At 40.1% G+C, this 20,187-nt stretch overlaps 1 protein-coding gene across 1 annotated transcript in view; it reads right to left on the reverse strand.

Moving 5' to 3' along the window:
- Positions 1-1,085: 1,085 nt before the first annotated feature.
- The window catches only part of tfg (trafficking from ER to golgi regulator), a 70,219-nt gene continuing 51,117 nt past the window's right edge, over positions 1,086-20,187 (reverse strand). The window contains exons 6-8 of the mRNA XM_078409551.1: positions 19,342-19,482; positions 6,683-6,772; positions 1,086-1,892 (exon numbers count right to left, since the gene is read on the reverse strand). Coding sequence (XP_078265677.1) covers positions 1,513-1,892; positions 6,683-6,772; positions 19,342-19,482 — 611 coding nt within the window. The 3' untranslated portion in view covers positions 1,086-1,512. The remainder of the gene's footprint in view (positions 1,893-6,682; positions 6,773-19,341; positions 19,483-20,187) is intronic.

The raw sequence follows: 20,187 nt of genomic DNA on the forward strand, positions 1-20,187 counted from the left end.
CTCCTTATCTTCCCCCACAACCCACCCCCTTATCCTCTTCTTACCCACTCCATCCCCTAGCCCCATTATCCCCCCTCTCTTCCACCCTCCATTCACCCAATTCATCCCCCCTGAACCCCCTTTGAAACTCCACCAAACCTCTACTGCATTGGTCTAACATTCAGCCACTCCATCCCCCCGCGTTCCCGGGTGGGGGCAGGGGAGGGGCAAGTGGGGGTGGCTAGGGGGGATGGAGTGGGTTAGTAGAGGGAGGAGGGGGGATAAGGAGGGATTGAGTGGGGGGTTGAGGGTGCTACAATACAAGAGAGGCTTTGGGTCCAGGCCTCACTCAATCATACCCTCTCCCCTTCCCTGTCCCCCCTCTACGAGGAATGGGCCCAACGGGTCCACTTGGTCTAGTTGTTGTTAAAGTTAAGGATAAATATTAGCCAGTACAGTGCAACTAACAATTTTCCAAAATTGTACCGTAGTATCTTTTACCTTCCCTGTATGAATCAAACTGATCCATAGTTTACCGTCCCATCCAAGAAGAGATCACTTTTCAATATTGTACTAATGTCAGTATGGGTATCTTCTTGTGTGACTTCGTCAAACATCAGTGAAGCATCTTGGGACATTTTAAAAGTGCCACATGAGCATCTTATATGTATGTGGAGAGATATGGCCAGTCACAAAATAAATGCCTAAATTCTTGATCTGCCAATACATTGTAGAAAATAGATGAGATTGTTGTGAATGAAGCAATACAGTCATCATTATTCAAGGGTCAGAATATACACAAAGGCAGAATTATTACTCCAGCATACCTTGTCATAAAGCTGAGGACAGATGCAGTGTGTCTGGTTTATCTCTAAAGTGTGTCAATGCTTCAGCACTGAGATTTATGGATAGCCCAGCGGCAGTACAGATAGTTAGATGTGCCGACATGTGTTACTAAACCTCATGATTATCTCTGCCTTGGATTAAGAAAATGAACAAATTATCCAACGTACGCTTAAACCAAACTACGGGAAAGTTATAGTCCAGATAAGAAATAAACTGCAATGCAACCAATTATTGATTTAAATCATTTTATTTAGTTTTGCAAGAGAATATTAATTTTGTACATATTACTTTGAATTTTACTTCAATTAGTACATTTGTTAATCATTTAACAATAAAAATGAATCATATTTGTGGCCTACTTACAAACTATCATTTTATTACTTACTGTTCTTTTGCCAAGGCAATCTACAAGATCAAAATCACAACATGTTTAAGTAGTGTCTCAAGAAAAGAATTTTAAGCTATGATACTGATAAATTTGAAAGCAGAAAATAAGAAAACAAATCTATTTGGTCTCTTTCCTCAGCAAACAAAATCCATTATTCAGAAGTTACTAGAAGGCTTGCACAGCTTTAGATTATAAATTGTTTCCAAATCAATAAATGGTTTGCACCTGGTGTACGATGGATGGAAATTATTACCTTGGACAATAAGTTTGCTTGCAGCTTTCTGAACAACTGCAACAGCTTATCGATACCCTGGGCCCGGCTGGGTGTACCCTTGAGTAAATGGGGGACGATTACGTGCATATGGATTTGATCCCGATGGTGGTGGAGTCACGTTGCTACCTGGGGAAGATGTGAATCCTGGCCTTGGCTGGTAACTCCCTGGTTGATTTGGAGCTATACCAGGCTGGGCGGCAGGTGGCATTGTGTAATTAGCTGGCTGAGAAGCTTGCGTTGTATAATTCTGTGGTGGGAAGGAACCTGCTTGGAACTGCTGGGGAGGCTGTGATGGCACTTGCTGGGCTTGAGTGGAGAATCCAGGTGCAGGAGCTTGGGATGCTTGCTGATTGAAAGCTTGAAATTGTTGAGCCGGTTGCTGGGATGATGCTTGTTGGCTGTAAGCTGTAAAGGCAGAAATAGAAAAATGAACAAGCTTAACAGGCAAAAAGAATCCATGGTATGGCTTCAACATGCCTATAACATAAAGTGATCAACCAGTAAATCCTCAAATCTAGGCTCGTAACATAATGCCCAAAAGGTTCGAGTTCCTCAATTAAGATCTATTATTGAATGTTCAGGTCTACTTTTATTCTCTACACAAACACATTGAACTTTGATCCAAAGCTGATAGCATTCAGTATTATTTAGTACAATCACAGAGTAATGAAGCAGATATGAAGCACAAAAAAGAATCTTCAGCTGCTGCTTTGTGATGTGCAGCCCTATCACTGGGGTTTTCTGGAAATAGCACTTTGCTGGCTCATCATTCGTTTAAGGTTCTGAGGCTTCAAATCAATGATGGAGAAAAACACTTCAATTATATAAAAATTTAAATTAAACACTTATTAAAACAATGTTTCATGTGCACTTCTACACCACATCAGGAATTACCCTGCAGAGAGTAGTGCGTTCGGCAGAACGCACCATGGGAACTACACTCGTCCCCCTGCAGGACCTATACATCAGGAGGTGCAGATCCAGAGCAAGCAAGATCATGAGGGACCCCTGCCACCCCAGTAACGGACTGTTCCAGATGCTACGGTCAGGCAAACGCCTCCGCTGTCACGCTGTGAAAACGGAGAGGATGAGACGGAGCTTCTTCCCACAGGCCATCAGGACTGTCAACTTTGATAACCCCAGAGACTAAATTTTTGTCGACACTTTTTGTGCTATGTTTAGTAACTTATTAACTTTATTTATATGCTGTAACTGTAATTATTTTTGTGCACAACCCGCAGGCATTGCCACTTTCATTTCACTGCACATCGAGTATGTGTATGTGACAAATAAATTTGACTTGACTTGACTTGACTTGTACAAATGTGTTAAGATTTGGATTTAATCAAGAATTCATGTTTAACATTCCAATACTATGGCCATATTCTTTCTTTCATCTTTCTTTACATTGCCAGAAAGCAGATTTGTGTGATATGTTTGTGCAATTTCAATCAACCATATCTCCTCATCTACCGTAAAGGACTCTTATAAAAACCATGAATGTGGGCAAAAGAACAATGCAAATACAAGCAAAGCCAAGATAAATTGTATGTGGTAGTGAAAACATTAAAAGGTAAAGTATTTACCATGGTGATTGCCATGTTCAAAACTTATAAAATTCAAGATGTATCAACATGCCTCTTCACTCCTTGCTCCTCAAAGGCAGATTAAAAACCGACATTGATTTATTTCAATTAGCCCATTCATTAGTTCTTTACAAGAGTGCAGCCATCTACAGTGGCTGGACCTCACTCTATCCCATGAAGTCTGCCACATACTCAAATTTCAAGAGCCAACTGCGTTAAATACCCACAGCAATATTTGAATGTTCTATTAAGAGAATAAATACTGGAACACCGGGCACCAATGTCATCTTCTGCTCTGTGTGAGACTGCAATTAAAAGGAAAGCCCATGTAGACCATGTGACTCAACTAGCTCTTTGGCTCAACCCGTTCATGCTAACCAAGTGGCCTAACCAAGTGTGTCCCACTTGCCTGCACCTGGCCAGTATTCCTAAAGCTTCTTTGCACTCCTTCCAGCTTAACTACTGTAGTGTCTGTACCCTGGAACATTGAGCCTGAATCCTTATTCCCTGCACCAGCAACTCAGCCAAGCATTCATTTGGCTTACCCTTCTATTTCTGCTCTCACTAGCACTGGAAGTAATCCATAGACTACTACCTTTGAGGTCCTGACCTACAACAATCAATCTGAAGACGAATCCTGACCCAAAACGTCACCTACGCATTCCCTCCACAGATGCTGTCTGCCTCCTGACTAAAGTGGATGACAAAAGTTCACTCACTAAAATTTTAAGAAATATATATATTTTTTCATTTTGTTTTCCTGAAAGCTATTCAAACTCTATTTACAATTGAGGTGCAGTTAAATGTTTTAGAGGTGGCAACAAATACAGATAAGTAGATATTTTCTGAGTGTAGAAAATGCAAGGTGTTAGATTTCTCAGCAGTTTTCAATGATACCCAATAAAATCCACACAGGAATAAACAGTCCAACATTTATTTGCAACATTAGGAAGAGCCTATTTAACAATGAAGGCTGATTTCATCGATGGGATGGAAGCGGGCAAAATAAACTGCTTCAAGTTCCTGGATGTCCACTGCTCTGATGATCTGTCCTGGATGCAGCACATCTCCAAGTTAATTTTTTCTCATAAACCTCACTGAATGAACTCAACTATCTACTTAGTTGCCAGTCCTGACCCTCTCAGCCGTTTTTCTTTACAGTCCATGCCCAAAGTTAATCTGCCTTACCCTCTTATGTTTTTGATTATACCAGTCTATTTTAGCAGAAACCTCAGCTATTCAACCAACAATTCAACTGCATTTGATACTGGGTTGATATTATCGCATATATCGACCCACAGCGAAAAACTCTGTGCATGCTATCCAGTTGAATAATATCCACAAGTACAACGAATGTGCAAAGAGAAAAATACCAGGGTGCAGAATATAGCATTACTGTATTATAGCACTACAGCTACAGAAAGTGCAGATTAAAAGAAGTGCAAGGGTCAAAATGAGATAGGCTGTAAGATCAAGACTACACCTTAGTTCATGAGAGAACCATTCAATAGTCTGACAATAGCAGGGAAAAAGCTGTCCTTGAATATGTGATATGTGCTTGCAAGCTTTGGTATTCTATGCCCTACAGGAGAGGGGAGAAGGATTGACCGGGGTTGAAAAAAGTCCTTGAATATGTTGGCTGCTTCTCCCAGTTTTGGGTGCAATTTCCTATCTACGACCAGAATCTCAACAAGTTGATTTATCGAGTTTGCTCGTGAAAGGCATAATTTAATATGCTTCAACTAAACATTATGATAGCTCCTGCCAACCCACAAGTTAATTCCAGATTCTAACCACTTTCTGCAGAAAAATAAGTTTCTCCTCTAGTTACTTTGCATTCTTTTGCCTGGTATCTTCATTCTATGTCCTCTATGATCAACCCTTCTGCTAAAGGAAAAGGTTTGTGATATATATAAATGACCTAGACATTAAGCTAGATGAGTTGGTGAGCAAGTCTGACATAAGATACAGTGGGATATAGATCAGCTGCAGAAATGACAATAGACAATAGGTGCAGGAGTAGGCCATTCGACCCTTCGAGCCAGCACCACCATACAATGTGATCATGGCTGATCATTCTCAATCAGTACCCCGTTGGGTGGAGAAAAGATGATGGAATTTAACCCGAGCAAGTGCGAGTTGTTGCACTTTTAGAAGTTGAATGCAAGGAGAGAGCATACAGTTAATGGCAAACCCCGAAACAGCATTGATGTGCAGAGGAATCTTGGAGTCCAAGTTCATAGCTCACTAAAGATGGCCACACAAATAGATAGGATGACAAAGAAGGTTCGACCTGAAACGTCACCCATTCCTTCTATCCAGAGATGCTGCCTGCCCCGCTGAGTTACTCCTCATTTTGTGTTTATCTTCAGTGTCAACCAGCATCTGCAGTTCCTTCTTACATAAGGCATATGGTATGCTTGCCTTTATTGCTAAGGGCATTGAATATAAGAGTCAGGAAGTCATGATGCAGCTCTATGAGACTTTGATTAGGTTGGATTTGGAGTATTGCATACAATTCTTCTTGCCCTATTACAGGAAATATGTGGAAACTTGAGAGGGTGTAGAGGGGATTTACCAGAATGCTGCTTGGATTAGAGAGTTTCAGCTACAGGGAAAGGTTAGATGGATTGTTTCTTTGGAAAATCAGAGGTTGAGGGGAGACTTGATTTGAGATATATAAAATTCCGAGAGGCATAGATAGGGTAGTTAGAACATTTTTCCCTGTGTGGAAATGTCCAACACTAGAGGTCATTGCCATAAGGTGAGAAGGGGAAAGTTTAAGGGAGATGTGTGGGGCAAGTTTTTTTTAACATAGAGCGTGCTGGAACACATTGCCAAAGGGTGATGGTGGAGGCAGAGATGGTAGTGGCATTTGAGGTTTTTAGATAGGCACATGGAAGTGCAGGATATAGAGGGATATGGATCATGTGCAGGCAGATGAAATAAGTTCAGCTGTGCATCATTTTCGACACAGATATTGTGAGCCTGTTCCTGTGCTACACTGTGCTATGTTCTTTGTCAAAATTATTCATAGGTTTAAATAACTCAATCAGACCCATATTAAACATGTTCCAAGAAGAATAAACCTTGCACCTCTATTCTATCCAGGTCATTAAAGTCCCTCGTCTTTGGAACTATTATAGGAAATCTCCTTTATTTTTTAAATCAGACTTTCAGTTTTATGTTGGAAGCAGTGCTGCTTAATATAACTGAGCCACTGGAATCACTAGCGAAGGAAAAGGTGCAAACCCACTACGGTACAGCTGCAAGTACACATCCTACTTGGGGAAAAACAGTTGGGTTATCTATTGCTATATTTCTAAAGGTGACATTTGTGACAATACTGCCAATACTACTGTTCTTTCCACATATCAATATTTTATATGATTGTCACCTTGAACTATCAATGTTTTTGCACACTGTTTTTCCTATTTTAATGTTTTTATATTAGTTGCCCAATTACTTAAAAAAGAACTGGATGTCCACCCCGTTTCCTTTCCACATTTAACAAAAATTACCAAATTTTTCAAAGACAGTACTTCAGTTAAAAGGTCCAGAATTCAATGCAGTGCTGGAGACTTTATCCTTGTATTGTTCTCCACTCACCTGGGTATGGTGCTCCATAGTGTGGCTGAGCCTGTGGTTGCTGTGGCTGAGGTGTATATCCTGGTTGCTGGTATTGTGGATACATTTGACCTATTCAAAAATAAGCAGATGACTTCAGTTATGTTTCAACATTATAAAATTATATAAAATACAGAATGATAAATACAAAATGGAGGAAACAATGTCCAGTACGCATCTTATTCAGGCAATTTTACATTTTAGATGGAATGTCAAAGAGACCCATCTTGTTTTCATTTCCTTTCCTGTTGCTGAGAGCTCAGAAAATCAAGTGGCATTTTCTTGTCACCTATGTTAATAATTTAAAAAGTAAAATGACTCCGAAGTTAGACTAACTAATGTATTCAAAGATAAGTCCTGTACAGACAATACAATCACTATTTGCAAGGCAAAGGCCTGAAGTTTCACCAAGTCTTGAAATCCGCATTGTGAAGTTTTCTCATCTGTTAAATTAAAACACCAATGAAACTAACCTCACCTTCTCTATGTAACCTTGAGTACATCCTACCAAGGAAATATTTCTTATTGAAAAGGCTGATTTCTTTTCCAGCCAAAAAAAAGCTTTTGGTACAGGTTTAGCGTTGGCATGATTTCTGTTTTACCCCCAGCTTTAAACTCCGCAGTGCAAGTCCTATTAGAACACAACTTTTCACAATTTATATACATTTCTTGATGATGGCACCAAAGGCGTGGACTAAATTTGCTGTTAATTTAAAGATATGTAGTAAATTAAATGGCAAAGACACAAGGAGATTACAAACTTTACAAGATTTAGGACGGCACGGTGGCGCAGTAGTAGAGTTGCTGCCTTATAGTGCCAGAGACCCGGGTTCGATCCTGACTACGGGTGCTTGTCTGTACGGCTTTTGTATGTTTTCCCAGGATCTCTGGTATCCTCCCACATTCCAAAGACGTACAGGTTTGTAGGTTAACTGGCTTGGTATAATTGTAAATTGTCCCTTGTGTGCAAGGGATAGTATAGTATGCAGGGATTACTGGTCGGCGCAGACTCGGTGGGCCAAAGGGCCTGTTTCCATACTGTATCTCTAAACTAAAAAATGGATAGATAAATTATATACGAGTAAAAAGTGAGAAAATGTTAAACTGTTTATTTTGCCAGGAGACATAAAATCACATTATTTACATAAGACAGATGGCAGAGCTCCGACATAGAGGGCTCAGGATGTCAGTGCATGATCCTCAAAAGACTTGTGCGCAAATATCAGGAAAACTAAGAGAATGCTATCATCTATTTTAACTATGACACACATTTAGAGCAAATTGGTCTCCTTATTTAAGGGAGGATATTGAGGTATTGAAAGTTGCTCAAAGAGTGTTTACTGGAATTATAACTGGAATGAGCAAGTTGTCTTATGAGGAAAGGATGGAGCACCTGTCTCAACTAACTCTGACAACTTGTTCCTTATTTCATCCACCACTTGTGTAAAAAAGGTTGTCCTTCAAATTCCTATTAAATCTTTCCCCCTTCACGTTAAATCTACCTCCTTCAATTCTGCTACTCTGGGTAAAAGACCATGCTTTTACCCTAACTATTCCTCACATAATCTTATGCACCTCTGTAAGATCACCACTCATCATCCAGCACTCTAAGGAATAATGTCCTAGTTTGCTCATACTTTCCCTAAGCTCTGGCCCTCATGTTCTGGCAACATCCTCATAAATCTTCTCCACGCCTTTTCCTGCCAAGATGATATTTCCAATAACAGGGTGACCAAAAATTGAACATAATACTCTAAACGTGGCTTCACCAATGTCTTGTACAACTGTAATAACCTTCTAATTTCTATATTTAATTCTCTGACCAATGAAGGCCAATATGTCAAAAGCTTTCTTGACCGCCCGCCTGCCCAAACTATCAAGATCCCGCTGCAATTTCTGACAACCTTCTTCTATCTACAATACCACCTACTCGAGAGTCATCTTACTAATCATACCTTGTACATTCTTATTCATTGATATAGCTGATAAACAGCAATGGCCCGGCACCGAACCCTGAGGCACACCATTAGTCACAAGTCTCCAGTCCGAAAAACAACCTTCCACTATCACCCTCTGCCTCCTTCCATAAAGCCTATTTTCTATCCAGACGGCTAGCTCCCCTTAGATCTCGTGTGATCTAACCTTCCGGAGCAGCCCACCATGTGGAAACTTGTCAAATGTCTTGCTGAAATCCGTATGTACAACGCCTACAGCTCTGCCTTCATCAACCTATAATTCATTGTTGAATAAGTGCTACTTGACAGGATAATCAAGGACACCCAATATAACATTACTCATAATTGAAAGCAGGCTGACTGGGTGGTAATTAGCCACATTGGAATTATCCTGCTTTTTGCAAACACGATATACCTCAATAATATTCCACATCATCAGATGGCTGGTATAATTGCAATCACACTGGAACAACTTGGCTGGAAAAGGAATTTGTTTTGTAGCAGCCAGACTTCAAATCTGCAGCAGGGATGCTGTGCAGTCTCAATGCTATCAAGTATATTCAGCTGCTTCTCGATATCATGTGGTGTAAATAGAATTGACTGAGTACTAGTTTATATGAGAGTAGGGAATCTCAGAAGGAAGCCAAGATGAATCATCCACGCTGTACTTCTGGCTAAACATGGCTGTGAATGCTTCAGCCTGGTCTTTAGTACTCACATGCTGGGCTCTGCCATCACTGGGGAAGGGGATGTTCTTGGGACTTCTTCTTCCTCTTTTTAGCAGTCCCTAGTCTTAACCACAATCAGTTATCTCTACCATGGAGTAAATAAAAATTTAAATCCAAATGTAACGTTAAATATCTGATGCTGAATTTGTAGATATTTGCATATTACAAATCTTTTAAATCCCCCTTTCTGGAATATACACAATAATCAAATGACATGTAAACACGATGAGCTTCCAATTTTAATATTAATGATAATTTCATAAAACAATTACTAAATGTGATTTAGGATGCCAAGAGTCTGTACATAGTGATAAACTGTTGAAAGACCAGAGTTTTCCCTTGACACAAGCAGTCCTAATCACATTGAGCTGCCTTACCTTATACCTTTTCATTTCCATTCCCTTGAATCTCTTGTACAATCTAATCTCAACAATTTATATTGTCAATTAACATAAGTAAATTATATTACCACTATCCTATTTTATTTGCACTCCCTTCTTTATCACTGGTCTCTTCATTTCTTAAATGCTGGAGGCGATTTTTTAAATCTACCTTCTCAGATTTTTGTTTGAGCAAAATACAGCACAGAGTAATCCAACCACCCATTATCCATATTTCTCAACACAACGTGGTATATTTAACAAACTGAAAATCTGTATTTCAATCTATATATTCTCCTCTTCCATTTCACCAGGCTCTCTTCCGTGCTGCTGTTATTTTCTTTCTGGAAACTGCACCAATAATATTGATTTTTTTTCAGCTCAGTTCTCTATCCATATGGTCTCACAAACAATGAACTGCACCCTCTAGCAAAAAAAATGTGCTGGAGAAACTCAGCGGGTCAGGCAACAACTGCAGAGGAATGAACATATATTTCTGGACCCTACTGTAGAATCAATTACTTTTTGAGCCGGGACCCTTCTATATCGGTACATTAAAAATTTGTAATGTTACTGCATTTTAACCACTGTTATACACCACATAAATTGACCCAGAATTAAATGCAATAGGACAGAACATTCCATTTTGCTATAATTTTACAACAATCCTCTTCTATTTTAGATTAATGTGAATTATATCTTATTTACTGAGTCAAGTTTCTTTACCAATGCATCTTAATTAGTTTTTAGCCACATTAAATCTCATCTTTCATTGTTTTAGGCTATCCCATTCTAATTTAATCCCACCTTTCATAATCCCTTCACCTATCACAATGTTTTATATTACCAGAAGGTGGCAGATATCTAGTGTATTTATCTGTACTATGTGAATGCAAACAAGGCCATTTTCCTTCATGTAAGTTTACTGCATGCAAATTGCGTAGCATATCCTAAAGTAAACTCCAGAAGCATATAAATCTAAAGTACATTGGAATATCAGTGTTCCTTAATTATAGAAATGCAAATATTACTTTTTCTAAAAAAACATTATCTATGGTTGAAACAATACTGCTGCACCCACATCTGTGCCTCATCAACTGTTTCCATTGGGCAACATTGCCAGAACTACAGACTACAGCAGCTGGGCATGGGGATGAAGGAAACATCTCTAACATTTTCAGGACAAAGATTATTTGGCACTATCCAAAATCCTTTGTAACAAGAAACAGTCGCCCATCTGTTGTCAAGTGTTCGATAGTTCCATTCAAATTTCCAAACTTCCCAAATGGCCAACAGCGTTTCCACACATTTGGTGTGTAATTCTTTCCAAAAAGGAAATAAAAGTATTACCAAGACTGTTAAGGGTCATGCTATTAATTGTATAGTTTCCCCTTACATGTGATCTCCCAAAGTGCAACATCTCATACTTACTCGGATTAAACTGCCCTTTTCTGAAGCTGATTTATATCCCGCTGTATACTTTGACACCGTTTTCATAGTCTATGAACCCAGTAATCTTGGTATAATCTGCTAATTTACAAACCAACCCGTTTACATTTATGTCCTATTCATTTATATAAATCACAAACAGAAGTTCCAGCACAGATTCCTGCAGAACTCCACTGGTCACAGACTTCCAGATTAAATAGTGTCCTTCCACCACAACCCTCTCTCTGTCTTCTTTCAGTGAAACAGTTCTGAATCCATGTGGCCAAATCACTGTTAATCCCATGCATCTTACTCTTCTTGATCAACCAACCATGGGGGACTTTATCAAACGCCTTATCATCCACGTAGACAACATCCATCGCCCTACCCTCATCAATCTACTTTGTCACCTCCTCAAAAATGCAATCAATTTCGCAAGCCAAGACCTGCTGTGTACAAAGCCATGCTGACTGTCCCTAATTAACCCATTATCTTCCAAAGAATCCACTCCAATAGTTTCTCTACCACTGACATGAGGCTCACTGCATATAATTCCCTGGATTCTCTCTACTTCCCTTCTTAATTTGGTGATTAGTTCAGGTGTCAGAGGTTATGGGGAGAAGGCAGGAGAATGGGGTTAGGATGGAGAGATAGATCAGCCATGATTGAATGGCGGAGTAGACATTGGGCTGAATGGCCTAATTCTACTCCTATCACTTATGACCTAAACAAAGGAACAACATTAGCTACTCTCCAGTATCTCATCTGTGGCTAAAGACGTAAAGATCTTGGTTAATGCTCCCCAATCTCCTCTCTTGCCTCTCTCGCCTCTCTCAATAACCAGGAAAAACCCCATCAGGTCCTGGGCATTTATCCTCCATAAGGCTCTTTAAGTGCCCCAACACCATCTCCTTCCTAATGTCAAACTGCCCTTGCATATTAGTATTCTTTACACTGATCTCACTGTCATCCATGTCTAAATTTACAAACTCTTTGGTCATCCAAAAGTTCCCTTACTTTGCCATCCTTATCCTTCCTCTTTACCGGAAAATGCCGTTTGTGAACTTCAATCAACTGGCCTTTAAATGACTCCCAAATGTGAGATGTGGACATGCCCAATATCAATTGCTCCTAGTGTAGCCACCTTAGCTGCTGCCTAATAACAATGTAATTTACCTTATTCCAATTTAGTAGCTTCCAGCAATTTCCAGCCTTCTCCCTATTCAAAGCAATCTTAAAATTTATGGAGTTGCGATCATTATCAGTAAAATGCTCTTCCACTGAAACACCAGTCGCCTGGCCAGGCTCATTTCCCAACACAAGGTCCAGTATGTTCTCTTCTCAGATTGGACTATCCACATATTGTTTCAAGCAACCCTCTTGCATAAACCTCACAAATTCTAAATCTTTATGCATTGAACTGGTCGCAGTCAATATTGGGGACGTTAAAGTCACGCATGAAGAGAACACTGTTGCTTTGGCATCTTTCAGTAATCTGTGTATGTATTTATTCCTCCATCTCCCGCTTACAATAAGCTCTACCCATATCACCTTAGTGGATGAACCCTCCAATATGTCCTCTCTGAGTGCCCCCGTCTCCCTGGTTAGTAGAGCAACTGCTCCATCTCTTTTGTCTCCCTCTCGATCACGTCTGGAACATCAAAACCCCGGAACAGTGAGCTGCCAGTTGTGTTCCTCTCGCAACCACATTTCTGCAATGGCCATAGCATCAGTCTCAGGCACTGATCCAGGCTCTACATACATCTGGTTTTTCCATAATACTCCTTGCATTGAAATAAACACACTTCAGCCCATCAAAATCATCATATTCCTTCGCCTCTCCCTACCTGTCCTTCCTTTGAGACTTACTGGTCCTAACCTCTACCTTCCCATCACTCCTTCCACTTTCTGACCTATTACACTGGTTCTCCCACCTCTCTCCATCTCCAGTTTAAATCCTCCCAGTAGTACTAGCAAACCTCCCTAAAAGGATATTGGTCCCCCTCCAGAGAGAGAGAACATCATTATTTTTACACGATGGAACTAGTCATTAAAAACAAAACATAATGTTTAAAATAGACGTGTGTTATATACTTTTGTATGGAAATAAATAGTAATCACCTGTCATTGTCTATTCTCTATTGGTCCAAGAAGTAAGACATTTTCACAGAAGGTGCTACAAACTACAAATTTTAGCGAGTAGATTTTTGTTAAATGTCTAATTTATAAATGTGTTTACCAGGCTGTCTCATCTATGGAAAAACTACACCGATGCATTGCAAATTAAATACTTTTACTTTTCTGCTTCGATTTACACTTTAAGTCATTAAGATTATTTCAATCATTTTAAAAATCCACTATGAAAAATGAATATGCAGATCTTAATCAATGTATTAGTCTTCCAATTTAATTCATGTGGATTTAATTTATAATACTTGAGTTCATCTGTCCCTTCGCAACACATTATAAACATTGTGACTACACAGCTGGAACTTATAATAGCTGCAGAACCATGCAATGTAGCTTGTTAAATTGGCACAGCAAAAAATGCAATTTTGGTGCGTAGCTAGATGAATATTTAGAACTGGAACGAGAAGGAGAAAAGTTTATAATACTTTTGCTACAATACCAACTAATTATTATGCCAGTATTCCAATTGTATATTTGCTTGTTTATACCAGATGGCCAACATATTATATGCTTCTGCTGACCTTTTACAGCAGGTTTTCTTTACCTTTTCCGAAAAGTCTTCTAAAGGGTTGGTATTGCACCATTTCACCACCCCCTATGCTTTGACAAACTTCCAATGCCAGATGCCATATTTATGTTTGCTTGATGGACCCTTTCATTCTGAACCATTGATCAGCAAGAATTTATTTGTTCTATCTGAGACATATGACAATAATACACTCTTGAATCTTGATCATGCAATCTCCTTACCCTTGACACATGCCACCTGCTGTGTAAATCTCATCCCTATCTCAGATACCATCATTTTAAATTGGAAAAAAGTCATCGCTCTCCTTAAAAACAAATTCGCAATTCTCGTAATCTTCTTCCCAGTTCTGGAGCATGTTGTATATTCCCCAAATCCATGTTTTATTTATTTGCAACTCCATATTTGAAGCTTTATTCACATTACCAACTTTACCAGGGGAGTGAAACAATCAAAACTTGAAACTGGGACTGATCACTGCTATCACTGCTATTACTAGTTTGGAACATTGGAAAATCTTGCCAAGCGCAGCTTGAAACCTATGTGCTCAACTACTCAAGGTTTGAGAAAGGGACCCAGGCAAAGGAGAGAGTTTGTGAGCGAGTGAGTTTCTGGCACTCATTGCAAATTTTAAAGTCAACTGGTAGTCATTTATATCATATCATATCATATCATATATATATACAGCCGGAAACAGGCTTTTTCGGCCCACCAAGTCCGTGCCGCCCAGCGATCCCCGTACATTAACACTATCCTACACCCACTAGGGACAATTTTTTACATTTACCCAGCCAATTAACCTACATACCTGTACGTCTTTGAACTGTAGAACAAAATTCGGCGACCGTTTCGTTGAATACTCATGCTTGGTCTGCCAAGGCCTACTGGATCTCCTGGTTGCTAACCACAAAAGCATGACGCATAACACGAGTGACACCATTACACTAATCTACAAACTCCCCTTCCCATTCCCATACTTGCCTTTCTGTCCTGGGCAACATCCATGGCCAGAGTGAGGAACAGCACCACATATTTCACTTGGGTATCTTACAACCCAGTGGTATGAACGTTGAATTTTGCAATTTTAGTTAATTTCTACAAACATCTCTCTCCCTCAGGTTTGGCTGATGTCTCTAACAGTTTTATTCTTGTTTCTCAGTCTCATAATGGCTTCTTTGACTTTCATTGGCACAACTTTGGTCCTCATGTTGATAAACAGCAATAAAAGTTTCCAAGGGTGATAGAAAGACTGGTGGAATGACTAGGTGCTGAGAGCTCTCTTATACTTGCATTAAGGAAGCAATTAAACACATCTGAGCAATTACAAATGCCTGTGAAGCCATGTGTCCAAACATTATGGTGCCCTGAAATGGGGGGACTATGTATAAACACAGCTGTAATTTCTACATGGTGAAACCAAAATGTGTAAAAATACCCTTTAATAAAATCTGACAATGTGCACTTTAACCACGTGTGATTTTTTTTCTATTACAAATCTCAAATTGTGGAGTACGGAGGCAAATAAATAAATGATGGGTCTTTGTCCCAAACATTATGGAGGGCATTGTATATGCTGAAGAGAAAATTGAAGGGGACTAGCCCCAAAAACAAGCATGCTAAAGATAGCTGCAATACAGGCCTGGCAGAGCATCACCAGAGAAGACAACTGGTGATTTCCATGAACTGCAGACTTCAAGCAGTCATTGCATGCAAAGGATATGCAACAAAATACTAAACATGACTACTTTCATTTACATGACATTGCTGTGTCCCAAACATTATGGTGCCCTAAAATGGGGGGACGATGTATAAACACTGCTGTAATTTCTACATGACAAACAGTAACGGGCACAGCACTGAACCCTGAGGCACACCACTAGTCACAGGTCTCCAGTCCGAGAAGCAACCTTCCACCATCACCCTCTGCTACCTTCCATGGAGCCAATTTGCTATCCATTCAGCTATCTCTCCTTGGATCCCATGCGATCTAACCTTCCAGAGCAGCCTACCATGTCGAATTTGCCTCCGTACTACCTTGTCGAATGCCTTACTGAAACCCATGTACACGTCTACAGCTCTGCCCTCATTGACCTTTTTGGTTATGTCTTCACATGGCTCAGATTTGTGAGACACGACCTCCCATGTACAAAACCATGCTGACTATCCCTAATCAGCCCTTGCCCATACAAATGCCTATAACCTATCCCTCAGAATACTCTCCAGTTACTTTCCAACCATAGATGTTTTAAGCTCACCGGCCTATAGTTCCCAGCATTTTCTCTACAGCCCTTGAAAAGAGGCACAACATTTGCCACCCTCCAGTTTTCTGGCACCTCTCTTGTATTTAAGGACAACTCGTAAATTTCAGCCAGGGCTCCCATAATTTCCTCTCTAGTTTCCTACAATGTCCTCGGATATATCAGATTAGGCCCTGGAGATTTGTCTACCTTCATACATGACAGTACCTTCAGTACTTCTTCGACAGTTACATTGACTGCTCTCAAGACACTTCCATTGACTGCCCCAAGTTCCTCTGTACTCCTGTCTTTCTCCTCAGAATACAGAGGAGAAATACTCATTGAGGACCTTGCCCATCTCCTGTGGCTCACACAGAGGTGACCACTTTGATTCCTGAGCGGCCCCACTCTCTCTCTAGTTACCCTTTTCCCCCTTATGTATTTATAAAACCTTTTGGGATTGTCGTTAATGCTACCCGCCAGAGCTATCTCCTGGCCACTTTTTGTCATTCTGATATCTTTTTCAGTTTACTCCTTAGTTCCCAAAACTCCTCCAGGGATGCACTTGATCCCAGCTGCCTATACCTGTCCCATACATCCTTCTTGTTTTTGACCAATGCCTCAATTTCCCTCGTCAGCCAAACTTCCTTACGTTTTCCTGCTTTGCCCTTCACTCTAACGGCGACGTGCACATCCTGAGCTCTCGTCAGCACACTTTTAAAAACATTCCACTTGGCCGATGTTCCTTTCCCGTCAAATAACCTTCTCCAGTCAACTTGAGCGAGACCTTCTCTCATACCCTCAAAGTTGGCTTTACCCCAGTTGAGCATTTTAACACGTGGACGTTCTCCATTCCTATCCATAACATTCTTAAACCTAATTGAACTGTGGTCACTGGTCCCAAAAGGCTCCTCCACAAACACTTCATTAACATCCTTCCCAATTTCCCAATACTAGATTCAGCGTTGCCCTCTCATGTGTGGGGGCCTCTACATACTGCTTAAGAAAACCCCTGAACACTTTTGAGGAATTGCACCCTTCACACCCTGATTTTCTCAGTCTATATGGGAAAGTTCAAATCCCCCTACGACAACAACCTTATTTGACCTGCAGCTGTCTGCAATCTCCTGGCATATTTGTTCTTCTAATTCCCGTTGACTATTCAAGGGTCTGTAGTACACCCCCAACAAGGTGACCATCCCTTTCTTGTTCCTCAGCTCCACCCATATAGCCTCAGTAGATGAACCATCTGTAATGTCACCTCTGATCACTAGTGACATCCTCCTTAACCAACAATGCATTGCCCCCTCCTCTTTTTCCTTCACACCGATCTCTCCTGGAGCTCCTGTATCCCGGAACATTGAGCTTCCAGAACATTGGCCTGCCCCTCCCTTAACCAGGTTGCAGTCATGGCTACAATGTCCCAGTCGCTCTTACCTCTCCATGCCCTACGCTCAACTGCCTTACCCGTTAGGCCCCTTGCATTAAAATACCTGCAGATTAAAACAACCCTCCATCCTCCCTCTCTGCCTTTCACCTACCTATTCTGTCCATTAACCTTTCCCATACCACCCTCCATACCAACCTTTAGCCTCTCACGTGCCTCTGTCCTGTACGAGATCTCACCCCCCTGGTTTTGTTGCTTAAGTCAGGACATTTCAATCAGTTCAAATTATATCAGTAGAATTTAGCATAATTATCTATATCAAAGGAGGCCTGTGGCCTCCAATGTGGTCCTTAGTATAGCAAAGATGATGGAGTGGGGGCTCGGAAAGCGGAAGTCGTTAAAGAGTTGAAGGGCGTCTGAAGAAGGGTCTCGACCCCATTTCTTCTCCCCGTGGATGCTGCCTGTCCTGCTGAGTTACTCCAGCATTTTGTCTATCTTTGGCCTCCAACGTGGAATGACCGGTGGCAAGGTTTGAAAGATGGCATTAATGGGTCAAAGTAAAACACCTATGGTTTTCTCAGCTTTTGAAAACCTTGCCTAGACAGACAGATAAGCTAAGGCAGAAGGTTTGAGAAACATATGTAACAATCACTGTTCCATATTTTATGAAGCCATTTCCATCACATAAATAGAAAATACTTTTTCCCCATAGGAATTTATGGCAGCACAATTTTCACTGCTGCAGCATTAAAAGTGCAAACAGGGATAAACTTAAATGAAAATTAAATGCAAATGAATGGACTTAGAAGTCACAGCACTCTATATGGTATTTGTTATGCCAACTGTTATTAAATGTATAGCAAGCTTTCTATTTCTCGGTGAGATCAAAGGTAATTTAGAATGAAAGACATAAAACAAGCAGTTATTCTGAATCTGGTGGTTGCATACATACCATCAGATTCAGAAACAGCTTCTTCCATGCTGTTATCAAACTTCTGCGTGACTTTCCCTTTAGCAGGATTGTAGCCCCGATCTCTCAACCTACCTCATTGTGGACCTTGCACTTTAAAAAAATCTGCATTTTCTCTGTAACCACAACGCTATAACATTATACTCAGCACTCTGATATTTTTTCTCACTGCACTACCTGTTGTACTTGTGTACAGCTTGATTGTACTCATGTATAGTAAGTATTATGTGACTGGATGGAACACAAACAACGCTTTTCAAGTAACAATTACAAACTGATATTAATACCAAAACAAACTTTGAGGGGCAAGAGAAACTTGTTTCATTATGTACATTGGTCTCTAGCATTATTCTATCCTCATAATTCAGGTTGGGACCCTTCAGACTAATTGCAGTGAGGGGGTGAGGGTAAATAAGACTATAAGATAAATATCTTAAATTGTGGAGCAATGGACTAATGTTTTTCTTTCTCGATAACTTCACCATTATTAAATAAATATAAATAAATTACTAGAAGATCTAGGTCATCATTCATCTAGGTCATATCAAATAAGGTTTAATTGAAGTTTTATCACCTTGTTGCTTTTGCTCTGTTTACCTCAAAAAACTGAAAGCTGGATGAATAAATTCTAAGCATGGCTGAAAAGACAGAAATGCTTAGGATTAATTCTTCGACCACAGCTTGATGTTGTTTTCTTATCTGCTTTCTCATATATAAAGGCATTTTGTTTTTGAAATTCAAATTTGAATGTACAGGTCAAATAATTTGAAAATTTACAAGGCTTCGTGGAGTCATTTTGTAGCAATTGAGATTTTGTTGGAAAGAGATTAGACAATTTACCTTCCATCTGGCCAGCCTGAGGTTGAACTGCTGTATAGGACTGCTGATGCTGTGGAGCTCCAGGCTGATGAGCAGCAGATGAGGAAGAGGCAATACTGTCTGGTGTTCCTGATCTTTCATCAATCGGTGCAGTTGGAGGACCTGAAATATATTGGATAAAAGATATTCATTACCAGTACAGTAATCAACAATTGAGGCAGCATTTAAAACACAAATGCACCCACCAATGTATTTAAAAAAGAATCTATGTGCGATCTACACATACAACTTGGAAATTGGACTAAACTATCTGCTTATCAAAACCCCCCTCACCTGTATCCCCCTATCATTTACCAGGCTTTGTGCTGCCCCTCCCCTCTTCCAGCTTTCTCCTCACCCCCTCACTGCAATTAGTCTGAAGGGTCCCAACCTGAATCATCGCCTATTCACATACTCCAGAGATGCTGCCTAATCTACCGAGTTATTCCAGCACTGAGTCTCTTTTTGTAAACCAGCATCTGTATCTCTTTAACTAAATGCCCTTTGTACAGATAAATAAATCTGATCATATTTACCTAAATTTCCATATCACTTGTCCAATTTCTGCCTGCTCAATCATAATGTTGCATTCAATGTTGGAAGAAATGAGAGTGCATTCCTTGAGAAAAGGATAGCATTGTGCTCTTCTGGGCTTATTTAGAATATTAGTTAATACTGTAGAAAATGCCTTTTTGTATATTAGTTGGCATGCAATAGAAAAAGTTATATCCGAGGTAATAAGTTTTGACCTTGCAGATACCTTACTTTTGCTATCACTTTGATTCATTATGTCAAATCTATTCCTCCACATTCCTCTAACAACTGTAT

This window comes from Rhinoraja longicauda, chromosome 12 (assembly GCF_053455715.1).
Source record: "Rhinoraja longicauda isolate Sanriku21f chromosome 12, sRhiLon1.1, whole genome shotgun sequence".
In the NCBI taxonomy this organism is placed as follows: domain Eukaryota; kingdom Metazoa; phylum Chordata; class Chondrichthyes; order Rajiformes; family Arhynchobatidae; genus Rhinoraja; species Rhinoraja longicauda.